General features: G+C 50.4%; 1 protein-coding gene across 1 annotated transcript; it reads right to left on the bottom strand.

Annotated features, from left to right (window-relative positions):
* Nucleotides 1–8,701: 8,701 nt before the first annotated feature.
* LOC146801993 (uncharacterized) lies at nucleotides 8,702–10,633 on the bottom strand. Its single transcript, XM_085621539.1, has one exon. It carries the CDS (start codon nucleotides 9,555–9,557, stop codon nucleotides 8,814–8,816), a length of 744 nt encoding a protein of 247 aa, XP_085477665.1. The 5' UTR covers nucleotides 9,558–10,633; the 3' UTR covers nucleotides 8,702–8,813.
* Nucleotides 10,634–20,529: the final 9,896 nt, after the last annotated feature.

Raw genomic sequence — 20,529 nt, 5'->3', positions numbered from 1 at the left:
CCGAGGAAAGACACATGGCGCTGCGCGCGTGCACGTTCACGTGCACTGAAGCTTTAGGCCACGGCAGCACTTTGAAAATCCCAACTATAAAATGTCTCTCCGAGCCAGCGCAAGCGCTGGGGCTCAGCGAGACCTAAAAAGTGGTCTAGCACCAGTACATCTTCCTCAGACATACTAAAAAGGGGGATCTTCTGCTGAGAGATCCTATATTTCCTCCTGTTCCTTAGAAAGAGGGAAAGTGCGGCAAATGTAGGCATCAGCTTGGGATGACAAATGACTCGAGGATTTTTTTATTTGTGGATCAAGTTGTTTTCTTTGTGTACTTTATGGGCCTAGTTGCGCTACGCTTTTTAAAACAGTCAGGGAATACTGTGACTGCCTTATTTTAGAGATTTTTATTGTGATTAGCTAATACCGCTCTCCGGTCCACCATGGCTCGCACCAGTGCCGATTGAGTGGAGAGAGTTGGCCACTACACTCACTTGTGGAGTAGAGCGTGCTCAGCCGCCATTTTGAAGCGGTCAGCGCTCTAGTCATTGCAACCACATCACGGGGAGGAGTACTTAAACTCCCCGGATGCGGACACGCAGCGGAAGACTGCAGTCTTGCTAACAAAAACTGTCATTTCTTATTTCACTAAAATGTGATATTTTGCACTGCTCTTTTGCACAGAATGAAATGTATGGTGATTTTATGGGTCTAGTTGCGCTGCGCTTTTTAAAACAGTCAGGGAATACTGTGACTGCCTTATTTTAGAGATTTTTATTGTGATTAGCTAATACCGCTCTTCGGTCCACCACGGCTCGCACCAGTGCCGCTCGAGTGGAGAGAGTTGGCCACTACACTCACTTGCGGAGCAGAGCGTACTCGGCCGCCATTTTGAAGCAGTCAGCGCTCTACTCATTGCAACCACATCATGGGGAGGAGTACTTAAACTCCCCGGACGCGGATGCACCTCGGACGCACGCAGCGGGCATGCCGCTGGTGCGCCAACGGCGTGCCTAAGGCAAGCCCATCTGCGCCCGGGAAGCGCTCAGCACCAGCCGTGCTGACGGTTTTGGGTCAGGAATGCCAACCTCGTACTCTTATACCAGAGGTGAGCTCCTTGATGCACTTCACCAGAGTCAGAAATGTTCTGGACCGCGGCTGGGAGGCTTCCAGGACACTGGGGATCATACTTCTCCGATTTGTAAATTGAAATTAACTGATATAAAAGTCAAGTGTCTCTCTGACGAGACTGCTATGGATAGTCAGAACGGCCCTCAGGTGGGAACAGGGAGGGATCTCAATAACCATAAGACAAAAAAAAATCTCAAGGACTATTATGTGCATTGTTAAATGCACGGTCACTGATTAAACACAAGCACGAATTTGGCCTTTTTTTAATTTCAATGACCTAGACCTTATTTTTGTCACAGAAACCTGGGCGGATGATTACTCAGGCCCAGACCTGGCGATAGCAACCCCACCTGGATTTGCAATAGCTAGGAAAGACTGTGTTGGCAGAAAGGCAGGGGGGCTGGCGATAATTTATAAGGATTATTTAAAAGCATCTTTTAAAACGATTCCGACAGATTCACATGTAGAGGTGCTCTCTTTTAGGATAGCGGTCAATCATGTCCTCTCGTTCAATGGGCTACTAGTTTACAGGCCCCTGGGGCCCGTAAATCATTTTCTGCAAACCATGGGCGATCTCTTGGAATATAAAGTAAACTCTCAAAACTTCACCATTTTAGGCGATTTCAAATTTCATTTAAACATGATGTCTGACAAAGACTCACTAGCCTTGATGGACCTAGTGACAGGCGCAGGTCTAGAACAGATGGTAATAGGACATACTCATACCGCGGGCCATCTCCTGGACGCTGCTTTTTCCAATTGTCCTCTGCTTAAATTTAACAGCAACCTGCAACTGCCGTGGTTAGACCATTCGGCAGTTATGCTAACCCTCGATATACCGCCTGTAACATGCTCTAAACATGGGCAAGCAAGCAGCGTAAAAAGCTACTTGTGGCAGCGGTTCGATAAAAACACCTTTACTGATCAACTAAACCATAGCAAACCATGTCTTTCTACAGATTCAGAAACGACATCTTTACAATATCATAACTGGATTTCAACAGCAGCTCATATAACTATCCCACAGAGAACTGGTACAGCTAGCAGGACTGTACCCACGGAACCGTGGTTTTCCGAAGAATTAAGATCATTAAGGAGACTTTGTCACAGCCAAGGAAGATGCTGGCGCAAACGTTATGATCTTAAGGAGAAAGAAAAATACAAGTCAAGACTAGCACAATATAAAGAATTGATTAAAAACACTAAAATCAGATATTACTCAGAAAAAATACAAGGGGCACAGAACAATTCTAAGGAGCTATTTGCTACAGTTTCGAAACTTAGCCATTTACAGGAGACCAGTCAAACCACAGCAGATCAAGCGTTCTGTGACAATTTGGCCTCATATTTTTGTGATAAAGTCTCTGCTATTTATAATACATTCATGACCCACTCGGTAACTGCTCATGCCCCACAAACTGTGCCGGAAAAGTCATGTTCTGACCTGTCCACCTTTGTCCGCGATCGCATTCCATCCGGTCTTTTAAACTTTACATTAATATCTCATGAACTAACCGCCAAGATTCTGGTAACAACTAGGTCGGGATCCCCACTGGACCCTTGTCCTCCGAAAATAAGCCATATATTAGTCAAGACACTCGCCTGCCCTCTCACGGAGGTCCTAAATACCGCCATTGAAACAGCAACTTTTCCCTCGCTATGGAAAAAGACATCCATTCTACCTTTATTAAAGAAATCCAATCTAGACAAAACTGATGTAGGAAACTACCGTCCCATCTCCTGCCTACCCCTACCAGCTAAGATCTTGGAAAACCATATGAATCAGGAACTAGGTGCCTTTATTGAGAATAATCAAGTCCTAGATCCTACTCAGTATGGTTTTAGACGCCAACATAGTACTTAACTTGCCTGGCTTACCGCCACTGACGAAATCAGAATGGCAGTTGACAAAGGAGGATCGGCAGCTTTGATACTGCTAGATCTGTCAGCTGCCTCTGACACGGTAGACCACGGCATTTTAATTGGTCGACTTTGTGAGGCAGGAGTTGGTGGCTCGGCCCTCGCACTCCTTAAGTCATTCCTGCATGGCAGAGAACAATTTGTTGAAATAGGAGGTTTTAAATCAAAATGCTTTAGACTCCCATGTGGGGTTCCCCAGGGCTCATCCTTGAGCCCCACCCTTTTCAATATTTATGTTGCTCCCCTGGCTCGTATGATCAAAAATCATGGTTTTGAATTGGTATCATATGCAGATGACACACAGATTATTATATCAATCTCAAACAAAAAGCAGGACACTGCACTAAAATTCAAGGATTGCATGAGAAGTGTCAGTGAATGGATGGCCGAAAACTGCCTTATGTCAAATTCAAATAAAACAGAGGTTTTACTTTTTGGAAAGGACACAACATTCTGGTCCGCAGACTGGTGGTAATCAGAATTGGGAGTTGTCCCCCCACCCCCAGCAGCCAAAGCTAAAAATCTTGGAGTTATTATGGACCCCACCCTCTCCTTCTCCCTGTACATAAAAATAGTCACTTCATCTATCTATTTCACCTTGAAAATCCTAAGGAAAGTGCTCCCCTTCATTCCAACAAACCTACAGAAAACTGTGGTGTCAGCCTTAGTGTTATCAAAACTCGATTATTGCAATGGCCTTCTGGCAGGAGTAAGCAAATCGGTTCTAGCTAAGCAACAGGTACTCCAGAACTCCGCCGCAAGACTGTTATTCGGATTGGCCAAACATACATCAGCAAAACATGCCCTTAACACTCTACACTGGCTACCTATGGAAAAGCGCATAATGTTTAAGGCCCTGTGCATATCCCCCGACTAACACTTCGGTCGTCCTCACTGAAGTTAATTACCGAGCCCACGTTCCGTCTTCAGAGATGGGGTGGAAAAAGCTTCTTTAGCATTACTACAAGATGGTGGAATAAGCTACCATTTGATTTGAGAAATGCCTCTGATCTGTTATTCTTCAGGAAGGGTCTAAAGACATGGCTTTTTACGCTGTAACCCCGCGTAAGGTCTGGGAATGTGACAGTCAATGTTCACCATGTGTTGATTCTTCAAGCGCCTTGACGCCTCCAGGTAGATGTGCGCTATATAAATACTTAAATAAATAAATACTCTCTGCCAGTGAAATGAAGGACCAAATGTGCATTTAGCAACTTTGCCAAGGCCGGTCCCAAGCCCAGATGAGAAAGGAGGAGGGTTACATGTGGGGCTAGCTACCCCACCATGTAAAAAAATCTTAGCTACAAAAATGTCAACCAAAAGATATCCCAGCCTTGGGGAGAGAGGAATCCCCTTCACGGAGAACTACGACTTGTGGTGAAAGCCAGAGATTCCTGGACACCACAAAGCCTATCCACTTGCTTTAAAGGAAGAGAGGAAGGCCAAGAAACATCTGATGCTGAGGTCTTGAGGCTGACTGCAAGGAGATGGGTTACACATGGAGTCAGATTGAAAGAAAAGCCCAGGACAGAGGTGGAAGGAGAGTCCTGGTTGATGGCCTATACCCCAGGAGGGGTAGTAGGCATAAGTAAGTAAATAAGTTAAGTACATTTGGTAATTCACTATATCACAGGATTTTGACTGCTAAAGGGCTTTTTCGAAGGTAGTAAACCCATTTTTTGATTCGATAACAGGTTACCGAATCGCAAAATGGGTTAAGAAGTCTCTAATTGAAAGGGTGTGTAAAGGGCACTTTGGGGCACATGCATCAAGCATTTTTGTTTTCGCAAACAGGCCGATTTGCAGAATCGTCCCATTTGCGAACGTAATAAATGCTTTTCAGATGCAGCAAACCCTATTTTGCGATTTGGTAACCTGTTACCGAATCGCAAAATGGGTTTGAGATTCACTATTTGGAAGGTGCGTGTTTAGGGCATTCCTTCCTAATACCAAATCGCATTGGTATGCATGAAAGTTTTGTGACCGAAATGCGGTCACAAAACATTTGCAGTTTACCACCTACTTCAAGTAGGTGGTAACCCATTCGCAAATGGGAAGGGGTCCTCAAGAGACCCCTTACCCTTTGTGAATGTTTGGAAAAGCATTTTCGCAGCAGACCACCATCCCTGTGATTTTTGCTAATCTTAGGGGGGTCGCAATTTGCGACCTACCTCATAAATATTCATGAGCTAGGTCATTTGCAATCCCCTAGGAATCGCAGAAGGTGTTCAACACACTTTCATGCATTCCGTTTTGTGATTTCCTAATTGCGCATGTTGATGCATCTAGCCCTTCATGTATCAATGTTTTGCAACCGAAATTGGTTGCAGGTCATTGAATTTTTACTGACTCCAATCAAGCCATTTGCAAAGGGAAGAATTCCTTTTGTGAGCAAGTTTACTATAGCAGGAATTTCGACCGTCCCACGCACTTTATTAGGGGACCCCTTGGAAGGTAGGGGTCATAGACAAATGTCCACTTTGTTCATGCCTTAAAGAGTCTTTGTAATGAATACCCATACAGGGCATCTTTATGCAGATTCTTGCCACGAGGCGACTAGTGATTGGAGGGGAGAATGAACAGAAGATATTGAAAAGATGAAAGTTGTGTTTTTTACTGAAGGTGAAGTGATTGGCTTCCGTGCAGACTGCCATAGTGCTAGCGACCTATAGTCAAGCGTCTGACTTCCTAAGGGCCCCCCTCTCCCTTGCCAGGTTGCAGCGTGTTTGGAGGACCTTGAGGTGTTTTTGTTGGATAAATGCAGGTAAAGTCCGTAGGTGTTATCTTATAAGATAAATTCTCAAAACAGCTCTTCGGTAGCTATTGCCTGACTCTCTCACAGTCTCTGTTAACTTTTCTGATCCCACATTTCCAGAGGCATCCATTTTTAAACAGCTATGAAGCTGTTTTTTTCTGCATTGTATTTCGGTGCGTGAGTCTCAGAGTGAACGTTTTGCCGTTTACTGGCTGGCACTGAAGTGCACCGGGCGCAAGAGCTGGTGTAGGCGGTGGCCTTACTGTAGAACCACGACTCTCCTTTCTCCCCTCTCTTGTTGGATGTTTACACTCACATGGTCAGTGACTGGCTACCGCCCTCCCCCTATGACCACACCACCCCCGGACACAGCACCCAGACGTGGTATCTTTGGAAGGCGGGGGGTCGCGAAACCCCCCGGCCGTATTTATTAAGTACAAAAACAATAAATTTCAAATTTGCATGATAAACGGTTATACAAAATTCAGCAGGACATTAGATACATAATTGTCAACAGGTGTGAGTGTCTATCCTTAACAAAGACTCTAATACAAATTGTTTCCTAACCGAATCTAACATCCTCCTCTGCAATTTTGTATACTAACATTTCTGGGCCATATGGCAAGGTCGCTAACCGGTGTCAGGTCCTACTAGCTGCGCCTCCCCTACAGGTGTGCGCATGCGCAGCCGGGCCCGGTAATTACCCGGTCCACGCCGTGAACTTCATTTACCCACTAAAGGAGGGCCCTTACTCTGCGCCATCCGGTGACGTCATGAGTATGCGCGCGCGGGGTGGCTACCAGCCTAAGGAAAGCGTGACTCCCCAACCCGCGCCCCTTTGAAGCACCAGTTACCTTGCCCCTGAAGTTCTAGGAGGGGCCAATGGCCCCTCCCCCTGGGCGGGCACCTCCGTAGGATGATGCCCGCCCCCTCAGACCTTCAAATAGTTGCTCACCGGTCATGACCTTACCGCATGCCCCTCATACCTAATAAATACGACGACCTAAGGGAGAAAATTCTAAAGGACAACTACACTGACTAAAAACACAGGTCATGTATAACATCATAAGGCTACTAGGGAAAGAAAAGACCTAAACACGACTGCAACAGTTTACACATAATCCAAAATCAATCGCTACCTTGGGAGAAAAAGGCCTACAAAAGCATAGTCAAAAACATAACTGCACAATACCATATTGATCACTACAATGGGAGAAAAAGTCCTAACAGAACAACCTCATCAGAAACTAACATTTCATGACAATTACCCGCGCCCAAATGCCCGCTAGTTGGGCTAACAACACATCAACCACGTACTCCAGGGATGGTGGGTGGGGAAAAGTTATCTTCCCCGAGCGCCGGGGCACGTCCTATGTGGGGGAGCGTCCAGGGAACAAGGGGGTCACCTGGGCGCTCCCCACCGCTTTATCCCCCCCCCAGTGGCCCGCCCCCCTCCCTTCCGACCCGGATGTCGATTAACGACATCCGGGTCATCCAGGCAGCCAATCGGCGGTAGGGCGCGCCCCCTAGTGACGCGCCCCACCACCGAGTAGTCCAGGGGGAGGTCGCCGCACAGCCATGCAGGCGGGGGGGCCAAAAGCCCCCCCTTTCCACATGGTCAGTGACTGGCTACCGCCCTCCCCCTATGACCACACCACCCCCGGACACAGCACCCAGACGTGGTATCTTTGGAAGGCGGGGGGTCGCGAAACCCCCCGGCCGTATTTATTAAGTACAAAAACAATAAATTTCAAATTTGCATGATAAACGGTTATACAAAATTCAGCAGGACATTAGATACATAATTGTCAACAGGTGTGAGTGTCTATCCTTAACAAAGACTCTAATACAAATTGTTTCCTAACCGAATCTAACATCCTCCTCTGCAATTTTGTATACTAACATTTCTGGGCCATATGGCAAGGTCGCTAACCGGTGTCAGGTCCTACTAGCTGCGCCTCCCCTACAGGTGTGCGCATGCGCAGCCGGGCCCGGTAATTACCCGGTCCACGCCGTGAACTTCATTTACCCACTAAAGGAGGGCCCTTACTCTGCGCCATCCGGTGACGTCATGAGTATGCGCGCGCGGGGTGGCTACCAGCCTAAGGAAAGCGTGACTCCCCAACCCGCGCCCCTTTGAAGCACCAGTTACCTTGCCCCTGAAGTTCTAGGAGGGGCCAATGGCCCCTCCCCCTGGGCGGGCACCTCCGTAGGATGATGCCCGCCCCCTCAGACCTTCAAATAGTTGCTCACCGGTCATGACCTTACCGCCACGGGCCAGCATTGTTAACCGACGATCTGGCCTCCCCCTCTACCCAGACATAAACCAGGAGCGCGCCTATTTTTTAAAAACCCCTCCAACCAGGCCCAGACATTATTAGACCACAGGACATTAGCTGCCTTGGTCAAGTGCACCCCGTCCCTCAAGTAAAAATGCTCGCCCCAGATACACCCATGTGGAATCGTCTGCAACTGGGGGGTCCGAAATAATTTGTCCAACTGTGTGTTGACCCTCCGTACCGAGTGATTCAATGCCCTGACCGAGACCCCCCCTCGCCACTGCCACCGAGGAATAAGTTGCGACCAAACTACTGTGGAACCCGGGCAAGCCCTGGCCACCCACCCCGCAGTGGAAATGATCTCCTCAATGAGCACGCGCCTCCCCAATTTTGCCAAATCATTCTCCCCCAGGTGAAGTATCACCACTGACGGGGGGGGCCGCTGCTGAGCTAAGATTCCCTGGAAGAAACTCCGAAACTGGCTAAGGCATAAACCCCCCCTCCCGAAGAATGAGATATCCAACCCCTTTTGCGCTGCGCTCATCCTACGGTCTCCTGAAAGAAAAACATGTTCCGCACGCCTAACATAAGAATGGCCCATAATCCAAGTCACCAGCTTCTTGTGTCCTCCGTGCTGTGCCGATGTCGATCGTTGTCGCCCGGTGACGAGTTCCTCCCCTGCGTGACAGGTTTGAGAAACTGTAAACAAAAGAAACATACAGGGCGTGAGCACCATCATGTCACAACATGTCAATTCGTACATAACTCTTGTAACGTTCAGACGACCATCTTCCCAGTGTCTTCACACTCTCCACTGAGAGACCCCTCGCCACTGCCTCGGTTGCTGCCCCAATCCTAAATGAATGGGTGCCAAATTCCTTTGGATCGAACCCTGCCAGACTGACCGTTAGCTCCAAAACTCGCTTAAACTGGTACCTAGTCAATGGTGTACCATCGGCGTGACACAGCAGTGTGTCCCCCGCCGTGCACTCCCGCTGCCTACAGAAAGCCTCCACGTGAGCAACCGGGCAGCAGGGGTTGGCCCGCGCCCGATGGAGCACTATGGTGTGACCCCGAGAGTCCTGATCGGTTTTTGATTTCTGAATTGTTATTCGCATAACGTCTTCCTTGATCTCAACCCCGGCCCACTGTAGTCCCCCCACTTTATCAGTTTTTGACCCAGCAACTAACTCCCCAACCCTCAAAGCCCCATAAAAGGCCAGGGAAAATGCCGCCTTGAACAAGATAACCTCCCACTGTGAGCTACAAACCGTGTGCAGTGCCCCCAATAAAGCCGTCAGCCGTGCCAATCCAATGGGCCTTCTCTTATCGCCCCGGTAACCCTGTACACGGCGCCAACCCCTCAATGCCTTGCGCACCAGAAATGTGTTAGTGGGATCCCGCATACCCCTACTCTGCGCAAAGAAGGAGATTGCCGCCCTATGTCTGTTCGCAGTCGCGACTGAGCGCCCTTCCTTGTGCATTGATTCTAGGTAAGCTGCGAAGCTGTCCTCCTGCGCCCACCTAGCCTCCCATTCCCGCCCCAAGAAAGCCCGATAAGACAAAAACGCCCCTTCGTAAGCTGTCTTGGTCCTGGGGGCTAAGCTAGCGACCACGAGGTCCTGTAATCTGGGGCACCAATCTGCCAGAGTACTGCCGGGAATTGCGCCGGCTGGGGATCTGCCGCCGGAAGGTGTTCCCTGAAAACCTGCATTTTAAAGCGAGAAAGGGAGTCAGCTGCATTATTGAGGACGCCAGGGACATGCTTGGCTCTGAAAATTACATTCCATTTTAAGCATTGCAACACAATCTCCTTCAGTAAGCGGAGTATGAATGGACAGCGTGCCCCCTGCTGATTTATGCATTCCACCACCGTCATGTTATCCGACCAGAACACCACGGATTGGTTGCGCAAGTGTTCCGGCCAGACCATCAACGCTACCCATATCGGAAAAAGCTCCAGAAAGCCAATATTGGTAGTCAGACCCTGTGTCCTCCATTCCGCTGGCCACCGCTGGGCGACCCACCTGGTACCCAAAATGGCGCCGAAGCCGGTACTCCCAGCAGCGTCCGTCCATAGGCCCAATTCCGCCGATGTGGCGGGAGGACCCGGCCACACTACTCTGCCATTAAAATCCTCCAGAAATGCCATCCAAATGAGCATATCCTGGCGAACCTCAGATGACAACCTCGTGTGGTGGTGTTTCTCCCGTAGTCCTCTCATTGCTTGGGCAATAGAGCGTGAAAAAGGGCGTGCCATTGGGATGACCCGAAGCGCAAAATTCAATTGCCCCACCACCTCCTGTAGCTGTTGCAATGTAACCTTGTCTTTGCGTAGGCATTGACGCAGGGCTGCCCTAAAGCTAGATACCTTGGCCATGGGTAACCTGAAGCATCCTTCCACTGAATCAATTTCGATACCAAGGAATTCCAAACAGGTGGACGGGCCAACCGTCTTCCCCGGCGCTAGCGGGACCCCAAAAGCCCGCATGAGCACACAAAATTCCTGCAACGCCCAAGCACACTCCTGAGATCCCGCCGCACCCAAGAAAAGGAAATCGTCCAGATAATGCATCACCTGCCGATGGCCCGTCACCTCCCTCATGACCCATTCCAAAAATGAGCTAAACGCCTCAAAGTACGCACATGAGATAGAACAGCCCATGGGCATACATTTGTCCATATAAAACTTGCCATCGAAAGTGAAACCTAAAAGATGATGGTCCAGAGGATGAACAGGGAGGAGGCGAAAGGCAGATTCTATGTCTGATTTAGCCATCAATGCCCCTGGCCCCAGTGCCCGCAATAAATCCACTGCCTGGTCGAATGATGCGTACTTAACGCTACAAATTCCCTCATCAATCGCATCATTCAGTGACGCCCCTCTCGGAGCCGACAGGTTGTGGATCAATCTGAACTCACCTTTCTCTTTTTTGGGTACCACCCCTAGTGGAGAACACACAAAATCGGTGACAGGCACCTCCTGGAAAGGGCCAGCTATTCTACCCAGGGCCAGTTCCTTGCTAATCTTAGCAGCCACCACTGCGGGGTTATGTTGCACCGACAGTTGGTTCCTGCAATGCGTGTTACCTGTGTAGCCCCCCGCCGGGATCCTAAAACCGTGAGAAAAACCTTCTTGCAGTAGAGTGGCCGCTGTGTGATTCGGGTACCTATTCAACCAAGGGATCATTGCCAAAACATCTATAGGGGTTACGATCTCCCGAATATCGGCCCTACACTGGCTTCCCCCTCCCCCTCTGGCTGTGGTTGCCCTGCTTGGACCTGCAAGATGACTCGGGGTGGGAGGGATGACCGCAGATCGAACATGCATGTCTGAATTTACAGGTGCCCGGGGCCCTCGTGCAGGTACGCTTATTAAAGTCCCAACACACCCCTTTTCTCTCAAACCCCCCCCCCCCCCTACCCCTACCCGGGACCTCACTCCCCTGAGCCGCCCGAAAGGGGTGCTGAGGTCTGGTGAAGTACCCCCTGCCCGCAGTGGCAGACTGTAGTGGGGCAGAGCTCCCAGAGAACTGCCTATGCCATGACACAGAGTCCACCTTATCCCATGCCAATGACGCGTCAAATTCCCTAGCTTTCCTGAAATTGACATCATACTCCTTCCAGGCATCCCCCGGGTACTGCTCGCTCCACCCCACGATTCTACTCTGGTAGCAAGCCAATGCCGCCTGCACATTAGGAGGCCGCTCGGCCATGATGGTCGTGAACACTGCAAAAGCCCTAACCCAGTTGAGCAAAGATTCTTCAACCCTAAACCTAGCACACTGTGCCCTCCACTCACTTGGAAGCATCCACTCCTTTAGTGTCTTTGCCTGGTCCATCTCCCTGTGATCCAGTAGTAATGAAAAAATGTAAACATATTTCCCCGCCCAAATGCATTCCTTCGTTGCCTGGGACACATGTTGTGCCAAATTCTCAGACCTAGAGGGCAATGACCCATCGCCCAAGAGGGGCAGTGCCACCTCCTTACCCTTTTCCTGCGCCGCAACCGGTTGACCACCATCTGCCGTTGGTTGGGCGGGGCTGGAACCTGTAAGTGAAGAAGAAGGGGGAACCGCAGCTCTATCCGCTGCCGCCGCTGCTTTAATCTTTTCAACCAACTGTGCTGCTTCAGCTGCATGATCTGATGACGCTGGTAAAACCCCCCCCTTTTTTAGCCAAGGTAATAAAGCCGCTATCTGAGATGCCAATTCAGGCGGGACCGAGTCTGGGCTATCTGGTGGGACTACGGGCCCCCCGGGAGGCATAGCCGGTGGGGCTGGCCTGGTAGGCGATGGAGAGACCGGTACCGGCAGACCCGGCACTGGGATCGGTAGTATGGGCGGGGGGGTAAGCCCCCCAGGAGGTGGCGGCAGCGGCATGGCAGGAGCCAATGTAACGGGTGTCGGGACAGGTACCAAGGGTACTGAATCAGAAACCACGGGTGTGATTGAAACCGGTACCACTGGGGCTGGGGCACTGCGCCTTCGCTTCTTAGCCTTGGATGACTTGGGCGGGCTAACAAAATCCCCCCTGGACAAGGGTGCCTTCCGCTGCCGCGCGGGCCTGCCTGCAGACGCTGGGGGGTCAGTAAACCTTTCATTCAAGCGCGCTTCCAATTCATCCACTTTACTCAATCTCTTATTGATGCTATTCATCTCCTGCATCATGGCCTGCAACATGGCCTCCATCCTGGACCCACCTTCGCTACCCACTGGCCCCGCCATGACTTGGGTGCACCGACCTACACTAATACCTTAATACAGGTGTCAGTACGCTTATTACCTTCACTAGATGGAGGATCTACAGGGGGCTGTAAGCACCATGCAACCGTAACCGCAACGCCCCGGCTTATCCGGTTTGTCAGGGGTGAGTAAACTCTAACGTAGACCCACCCGGCGGCTACCAGAAGCAATGTAATGCGAGCCCCCCGCTCTCCTCTTACCGATCGAATCCTGCGTACTCCCAGCCGGAAGTGAAGGTACCTGCGACCACCACCGCTGGCCACCACTCGGGGCTTACCACAAGAAATTACAGGGACGTAGAATAACACCTGAAATAGAAAATGTATTAAATCCCGGTAGGTATGAAAAGCAGCACCCACTTCCTTTAACTGCCTACCTAAGCAACCACCGGGCGCTTCAATATTAATGTGTACTACGAGTACATAAAACTGTGCTCAGTAACAGACTTATTGGCACCTATGATCGACCAATCCTTGCTTTTGTTATGCACGGGGAGATTAAGTGAGTTGCTCAGAATCACCAGAGGGCCTGTCTTCAAGTCGAGGCTAGGTAAAACCACCTTAATATATAGCTGAATGGGGTCCTGGTCGAGTAATGCGTATCAAACCTCCCCCATCAAACTCGACATTAATATATTGTCCCTCTCTTTCAGGCTCTCTGTACGTCCATTGCCCGCATTAATTAACGTATGTGAACCTCAGATTCAGGCCTGTTGGCTATGTCAATGCACGTTTAAAAAGAGGGCGTGTAAACCAACAAAATGTGCTTCCCACCTCTCTTCACATGCAATGTTACGGGGAAAATGTCCTTAGCTTTTTTTTACAAGTACACGTTAATTATTTTGCACCATTTCAATCAATTCTAATTTCATAAATTAAACTGTCCTTTCCACTAAACATCAACATCTGCCCAGCGGCGTAACATTCAATTAAAAACGTATCCGCCTGGGACCTCACACGCAGAGCGCACGATCGCAGGAGGGGCGTGCCACCGCCTCCCTGTACCTGCTACCTTCCTTGCACCCTGCCGACGCCGGATCACCGCTCGGTTCCCCTCTCGCGGACCACAGAATGCCTCCGTCGCTTCCGGATCGCGAGTTCGTCTCCCAGCAACACACGATGCCTCCTGGCAGACCGTACGATGCCGTCCGGCGATTCTTCAGGGCTTCCGAACGCTTCCTCTCTGCGAACGCGAATCCTCAGCTACGAACCTCCGTACCGGCGAACCTGCAGAGTAAGAAAAAACAAACGAAAAGTTATCTGCCCCGAGCGCCGGGGCACGTCCTATGTGGGGGAGCGTCCAGGGAACAAGGGGGTCACCTGGGTGCTCCCCACCGCTTTATCCCCCCCCCAGTGGCCCGCCCCCCTCCCTTCCGACCCGGATGTCGATTAACGACATCCGGGTCATCCAGGCAGCCAATCGGCGGTAGGGCGCGCCCCCTAGTGACGCACCCCACCACCGAGTAGTCCAGGGGGAGGTCGCCGCACAGCCATGCAGGCGGGGGGGCCAAAAGCCCCCCCTTTCCAAAAGGACAATGGCTTCTTTCAGATTTTTTTTAGGTTACGGATCCTGGCAGTAGCAGCGTTTAGCAGCCTCTGCATGCCTTTTCTCACAGTAATGTTTGTCGCGCAGATGTTTATTAGTGTTTCGGGGAAAGTGTGGGCGGATGGTATGGTCCATGATCTATTTGTACATATCCTCGTAGAATTAAAACATCTTCTTATTTTAAATCATCGTTGAAAGCAGGTACAGTGAAAGACATCACCTCTCTAATTTATGAAAAAATGACAAACAAACCCGCTTGTGGCTGGGTTCACACTACTGACTGCTATGCAGATCCGTTATTGGAGATTACATGATAGAAAATCATTCTAAAACTCAAATATCAGTTGTTTAAAGCGGTATTGCTCTGCTTCGGAACACATGTCTGTATATAAAAGCAACTTGGAAGAGGGGCAGAAATCTTCTCTTCCACAGTGAACCCTGGTACGTGATAATAGTACGCGCACAATGAAACACTCAGTCCCCCCCACACTTCTTACACTCTACCAGGCCCTCCGAGCCCACGGATATCAGGAATCAATTATGTTGTCAAAGGCGTAGACTTTTATTCATCAATCAAATAAATCTACACAACCCCTACAGGGCAAACGAGTAAACATTATTGGATATATAACAAATTGCAGCAACAGACATTGCAACGTTTATATGTCAAAGGCAGTAAAACATTGGGCATCACATTGTACATGTTTCCAGCAGCTTAGCCATACACATATCCTTAAATTTGTTGGCCGACTCGGCCGATCAATTCGGCTGCGCACCTTGTGCCGGCAGGCCCCAACGCACTACAGCAAAGCTTGCATCAGTTAAAAATACAGGGCACCGCATAGCGCATCGGCCCACCGAGGTACCTGACCACAGGCATCCTCCAACTGGTCCACACAGTTCATATGTTGCGGGATAAGGCAGTAGAGGCGGGACCACTGGCAGGTCAGTCCCATCCCTGTGCCTACCCTCGGCAGTAGAGTCCAGGACCACCAGCAGGTCAGTCCACTCTCCGCCTACCCACTGTACCGTTCTATCATGCCCCTTCTTGGGCTCCAACCAGTCCTGAACCTCCAATGCTGCGCATGCCCCCATTTTGTGTTAACTGTCAGTGCTGCGCCACAGGGCGATAAGGTTACTGGCGCACTCGCCCTCCCCCTTCCAACGAGCGCTGACTGTGCTCAGAAATAGCCCCCAGTATAGTATGGATAAATATAGCCATTCCCTTGGCGGACAAATGCACCCCGTCCTCGTGGAACAACTCACTCATTTTGGGATGCAGCAATCGATGCCTAATAGTGCCCATTGAGGAGTTTGCAAATTTTTTTGCTATGGAGTGATTCAGCTTCTTTACTGACTCATTCATGGCTCTTACAGAAACCCCCCTGCCCCAGGTAACTCGCGGAATTACTTCCGACCACAATATTGTTGCCCTCGGTGTGCATTGTCGAAACTTAGCCATGACTGAAAACAAAGCCTCGCGCACACCGCGCCTGCCTACGGACGCCATATCATTTCCACCGGCGTGGATGACTATTATGTCAGGTCACGGAAAAACCCCCGATCTTAACGCCTGTTCAAAATGGCCAAACATATCCTGCAATTCCAGACCCCCCACCCCTAACCAATGATGTATAAACCCAGCAGCTTTTTGCGATTCCTCCAGACTGGACCCGCAAAATTGCTGCTCCGCTCTGCGAATCACGGAATGCCCACACCAACACGCGTGCACCGGGCTACTGGCATCAACTGCAAGAAAGAGAGAATTGCTGTTACCCACCAAATCCTGTGCCCCCGGACATCTTTCTTCAACTATACGAGATCAGGCCTCACGTACCGCTGAAAGCATGCGGAATGCCACCGACCCACCCTTTTAATCGCGTCCGACGGTAGGCCCAGAGCTGCTGCTGTGGTGGCCGCCCCTATGCGGAAGGAATGGGACGAAAAACTGGGAGGCATCCTCCCCCAGGCGGGCTAATGCTCGCCTACCCACCTTAGTAAATTGATAACGCGTCATAGGTGTCCCATCCTGATGGACCAGGAACCTGATTGATGCCACCGTCGGGCGCCCCTTGAAATAATCCTGTGCCAGTGCCACCGGGCATACCGTTGTATCGGGCGCTGCAAGCAGTTTTACCCAAATGCCCTTCCCCAACTGATCTGTTTTAGACCTGCGAATCCTGATATACAGAGCCCGTGCCTCGAAATGGACATCCCTCACACTTAGGCCCCCCTCGACCATCGCTGACTGTGGTACTAACTCAGAAACACGCAAAGCCCCAAAGAACGCCAGCACGTAGGCAATGCTGAATAACTTGGTCTCATACTCAGACCGACACACCTGGTGTTAAACTCCCAAAAGTCTTCCCAACCTCTCCATGTTGATGGGGCGCCTACCGTCTGGTGCTCCCGGTGCCATACGCTCCCAACCCCTGATGGTCTTCCTTACCCTAAAGTCTTTGGTGGGATCCTTAACTCCCCGCAGCCCCGCAAAGAAGGCAATGGCGGACAATTGCCGGCGCACTAAAGACAATGACCTCCCATCTTTTTTCTGGTGCACCAGAAAAGCCAGCACCCCCTCCGGAGAGAATCTGTTTACATCCTCGTCTGAATTAAACGATGCAGTGTACACCCCCCAGGCTGTTTCGTACATACGTTTAGTCTTGGGTGCCAGTGATGCTGCAATTAGGTCTGTTGCAATGGGGCACCAAGCCTCCACAACTCCTCTGGGAAGTCCGCCATCACTTCGTCCGCCTGTGGCCAGCGTGCCCTGAACTCTGCCAACTTAGATCGAGACAAAGCATCAGCCACTGCATTATCCACCCCGCTGCTTCAGACGTTCTATCGGCTTCCCCGGGGTCCCAGGAGACAAAGAGGAGGAGATCCCAGGGGCGCTGCCTTATATAACCGACAACTTTCAGTTTCGGTTTTTCCAACATGCCCCCCTACGTCATCGGGAGGAAAGACCATCCCCACTGGTACCCCCACGGGCTTTGGTTTCATGGCACGACTAAACGTGCCCCTCCCCTAGACGAGGGGGGCGCCTGTTCAGGAGGGAAAAGGAACCCTTGACTGGATGGAAACTGCCGCTGGTGTTTGTCCATAGTGTTTTTTGATCCCATGACTGTGAAAGGCCCAAACAAACCTGCCCACGCACTGGCCCTTTCAAGCTTGTTCATCTGGCCCTGGGGGAGTCCCAGAACTTCCGACACTGGTGTCTATGTCTCTTTTAGAAGTGCCAAACTTTGCTTCAAATTCTTTTTATTGAGTTTTAGAACAGCACTGAAATATAGCACAATTGCAACAGTTGTCAGTTTAGGCCAAGATTTACAGAAAGCACATGTATGTGACAGCTTGTTCACAAGTTCTTTGGCAAGTCAGATCTACGAGAAGAGACATTGATAGCATGTTACAACTGGTACCCTGCGACATTTTCTTCTATCAAGCCTCTAAGAAGAGGACCAGAAAGAAGAAGAGAAGAAGAAAGAAAAAGAGATTATGAAAGGAAACTTAAACTATAAAAGAAAAACAACATAACCTTGATGTCATGGTGCAAGTGGAATTGGAGTGGGCAGGAGAGGAGGGCTTCCTGTCAAGCCACCAGCTCCTGCCTATTTTGCAATGGCGTTATATGAGAAACAGATTAAGGGCTCTGAGCTGTGGGACGCACACGACATCAGCAGGAGCCCTTCCGATAGGTAGTCGAACCCTTTCCTAGAGTCTTCCACTATGTCGACCATGCGCTCCAGAGCCACCGCCCTCCACAGCCGCACGTGCCATTGAGTCAATGATGGCGCCGTTGTTTTTTCCATGCGGTTGCTACTGCCATTTTAGCTGCCCCCAGGCATAGCCACATAACTGACCTGTCGTTCTGTGTTTGAAGCTTCAGGGTCGGATCCCTCACCCCCAGTAAGGTGTGTTCCAATGAGTTAGGAATTGGGTAGCCTAGTATGAGTTCCTTTCCAGAAAGGCTGTAAGGAGGGGCAGTCCCACCAGATATGGCGGAAGTCGCCCAGCAATCCGCACCCCCTCCAGCACCTATCGGAAGAACTGGGAAACATCTTATGCAGTTTCTGGGGATATAATTACCAAACATACATGAGTTTGTAGTGCGCCTCCCTAAGGAACATCGAGCGATTGAATTTAGTAATATCTCTACACAGGCGCTCCCACTGTTTGTCCTCTAAAGGGGTATCCTAAAGTGCGTCCCAAAAATGTTTGTGTCGTGGGGTCGAAGTAGGGCTCAGAGCCTGAATAAGGGCATAAAGAAAGGAAATGCATCCCTTGGAGGTGGACCGAGATCGGGCACATTTTTCTATGGGGGCAAGTCCCTGGTAGTGGCCAGCCGCACTAGACATTGCTGCACCCAATGTCGAAGCTGCAGATAGTGAAATTCTTCCTTGGCAGTCAGAGTGAAATGTTTCATGCATTCACGAAAGGTGACAATCTCCCCTTTGTTGAATAGGTCAGAGATCATGAGACAGCCCCACGCCCGCCATGCCTCGAAGGGTCCCTCTTGAAGCGTTGGGGGGAAGGCAGCGTTAAAATGGATGGGTATGTAGGGCGACGGAAAAGTAGTCAGCTGCAACCTCTTGGTGAGGACGTCCCAGACCCGTAATGTGGTGGAGGTGGGTGTGCTGAGGTAGACAATGGGCGGTCTGTCGTGCTTTGGTTTCCAAAGGAGGTCCCCGATGATCCGGCCAGTTACCTGCCTGTCGCTATGGAGCCAGTGCTTCTCATAGGATCGCATCGACCACTCCGTTATTACCCACATCTGAGTCGCCCAATAGTAACACTGAAAATCTGGCAGTGCCAGACCCCCCTCCCTGCGTGGGCGAATGAGCAGATGGTGGGGCAAGCGAGCCCTCTTCCCCTGCCAAATGAATTTATTGATCATTTGTCGCAGCTCCCTGAAGAGCCCCTTGTCTACTTGTATGGGTAGCCCCCGAAAGAGATAGAGCAGGCGGGGAGAGCATTCATCTTGATGGAATTGATCCTACCCATCCAGGAGACATATGCAGTGCTCCATTTGCCCAAGTCAGTTTTTAGCTGTAGCAGGAGAGGTGGATAGTTGACCTTATATAAATCGGAGAGACGGGGAGTGAGCTTAATGCCCAGGTAGGTGATGTCTTTGACTGTGCATCTAAAGGGTGACGTGCTTGCCACCTGCTGCCACTCCTCTCTGTGTAGGGTCAGATTAAGTAGGGAGGACTTGGCCAGATTGACTCGAAATCCCGCCACTTGCTCAAACAATGAAGCTCTGTCTGATTAGCCGGGAGGGAGATCAGTGGCTCCGTGACTGGGAGGAGCACGTCATCGGCAAAGAGTGATATCTTATGATCATCTGTGCCAAATCGTACCCCCCATATGTCAGGATATTCTCCAATTTTGTGGGCCAGGGGTTCTATGCATAGGTCGAAAAGGAGGGGGGACAGGGGGCACCCCTGCCTAGTCCCCAGTGACAAGTTAAAAGAGGGCGATGCAGCACCAAGACCCGGGAGTTGGGGGAATGATAATTGACGCGGATCATCCCTATAAATGCCTTGCTAAACCCAAAGTGCTGTCGCGCCTAAAATAGAAAGGTCCACTCTACGCGGTCGAAAGCGCTCTCCGCGTCTAGCGAGAAAAAAGCCGTTGGGATGTTTTTCTTCCGTACCTTCTCCATGATATGGATAATGCACCACAAATTATCATGGGTCTGATGTCCCTTAATGAACCCTGATTGGTCCGGGTCAATAAGGCCTGGGAGCACAGATTCGAGGCGAGTAGCCAAGATTTTTTAATAGATCTTGGCGTCTAGGTTCAGAAGGGCTATCGGGCGATAAGAGGAGCATGCTGCAGGGTCCTTCCTTGGCTTATGCATCACCGCTTTTAGTGCCTCCCCCATGGTGGGAGTGACCTGCTGTGTGGAAGCGATGACATGAAACAGGGTAGATAAATAGGGGACTAGTTCTGGTGCGAAAGTGTGCTAAAAGTGCACTGTAAACCCATCAGGCCAGGGTGCCTTCTGTAATTTCAGTGTATCGATCGCCTTCTGGACTTCCTCGGTCGTGATGGGTTTAGCCAGTTCGTCATTGGCACTAGACGGGACCTGTGGGAGGTCCAAGGTGTCCAGATAACCCGTTTGGTCCTGCGACCTTGGAGTTTCCGAAGCATAAAGGGTGCT

The sequence above is a fragment of the Triturus cristatus genome, chromosome 8, assembly GCF_964204655.1.
Source record: "Triturus cristatus chromosome 8, aTriCri1.1, whole genome shotgun sequence".
NCBI classification, from domain to species: Eukaryota; Metazoa; Chordata; class Amphibia; order Caudata; family Salamandridae; genus Triturus; species Triturus cristatus.
Note: the sequence above shows the minus strand (reverse complement) of the source record. Positions and strands in the feature narration are given on the sequence as shown.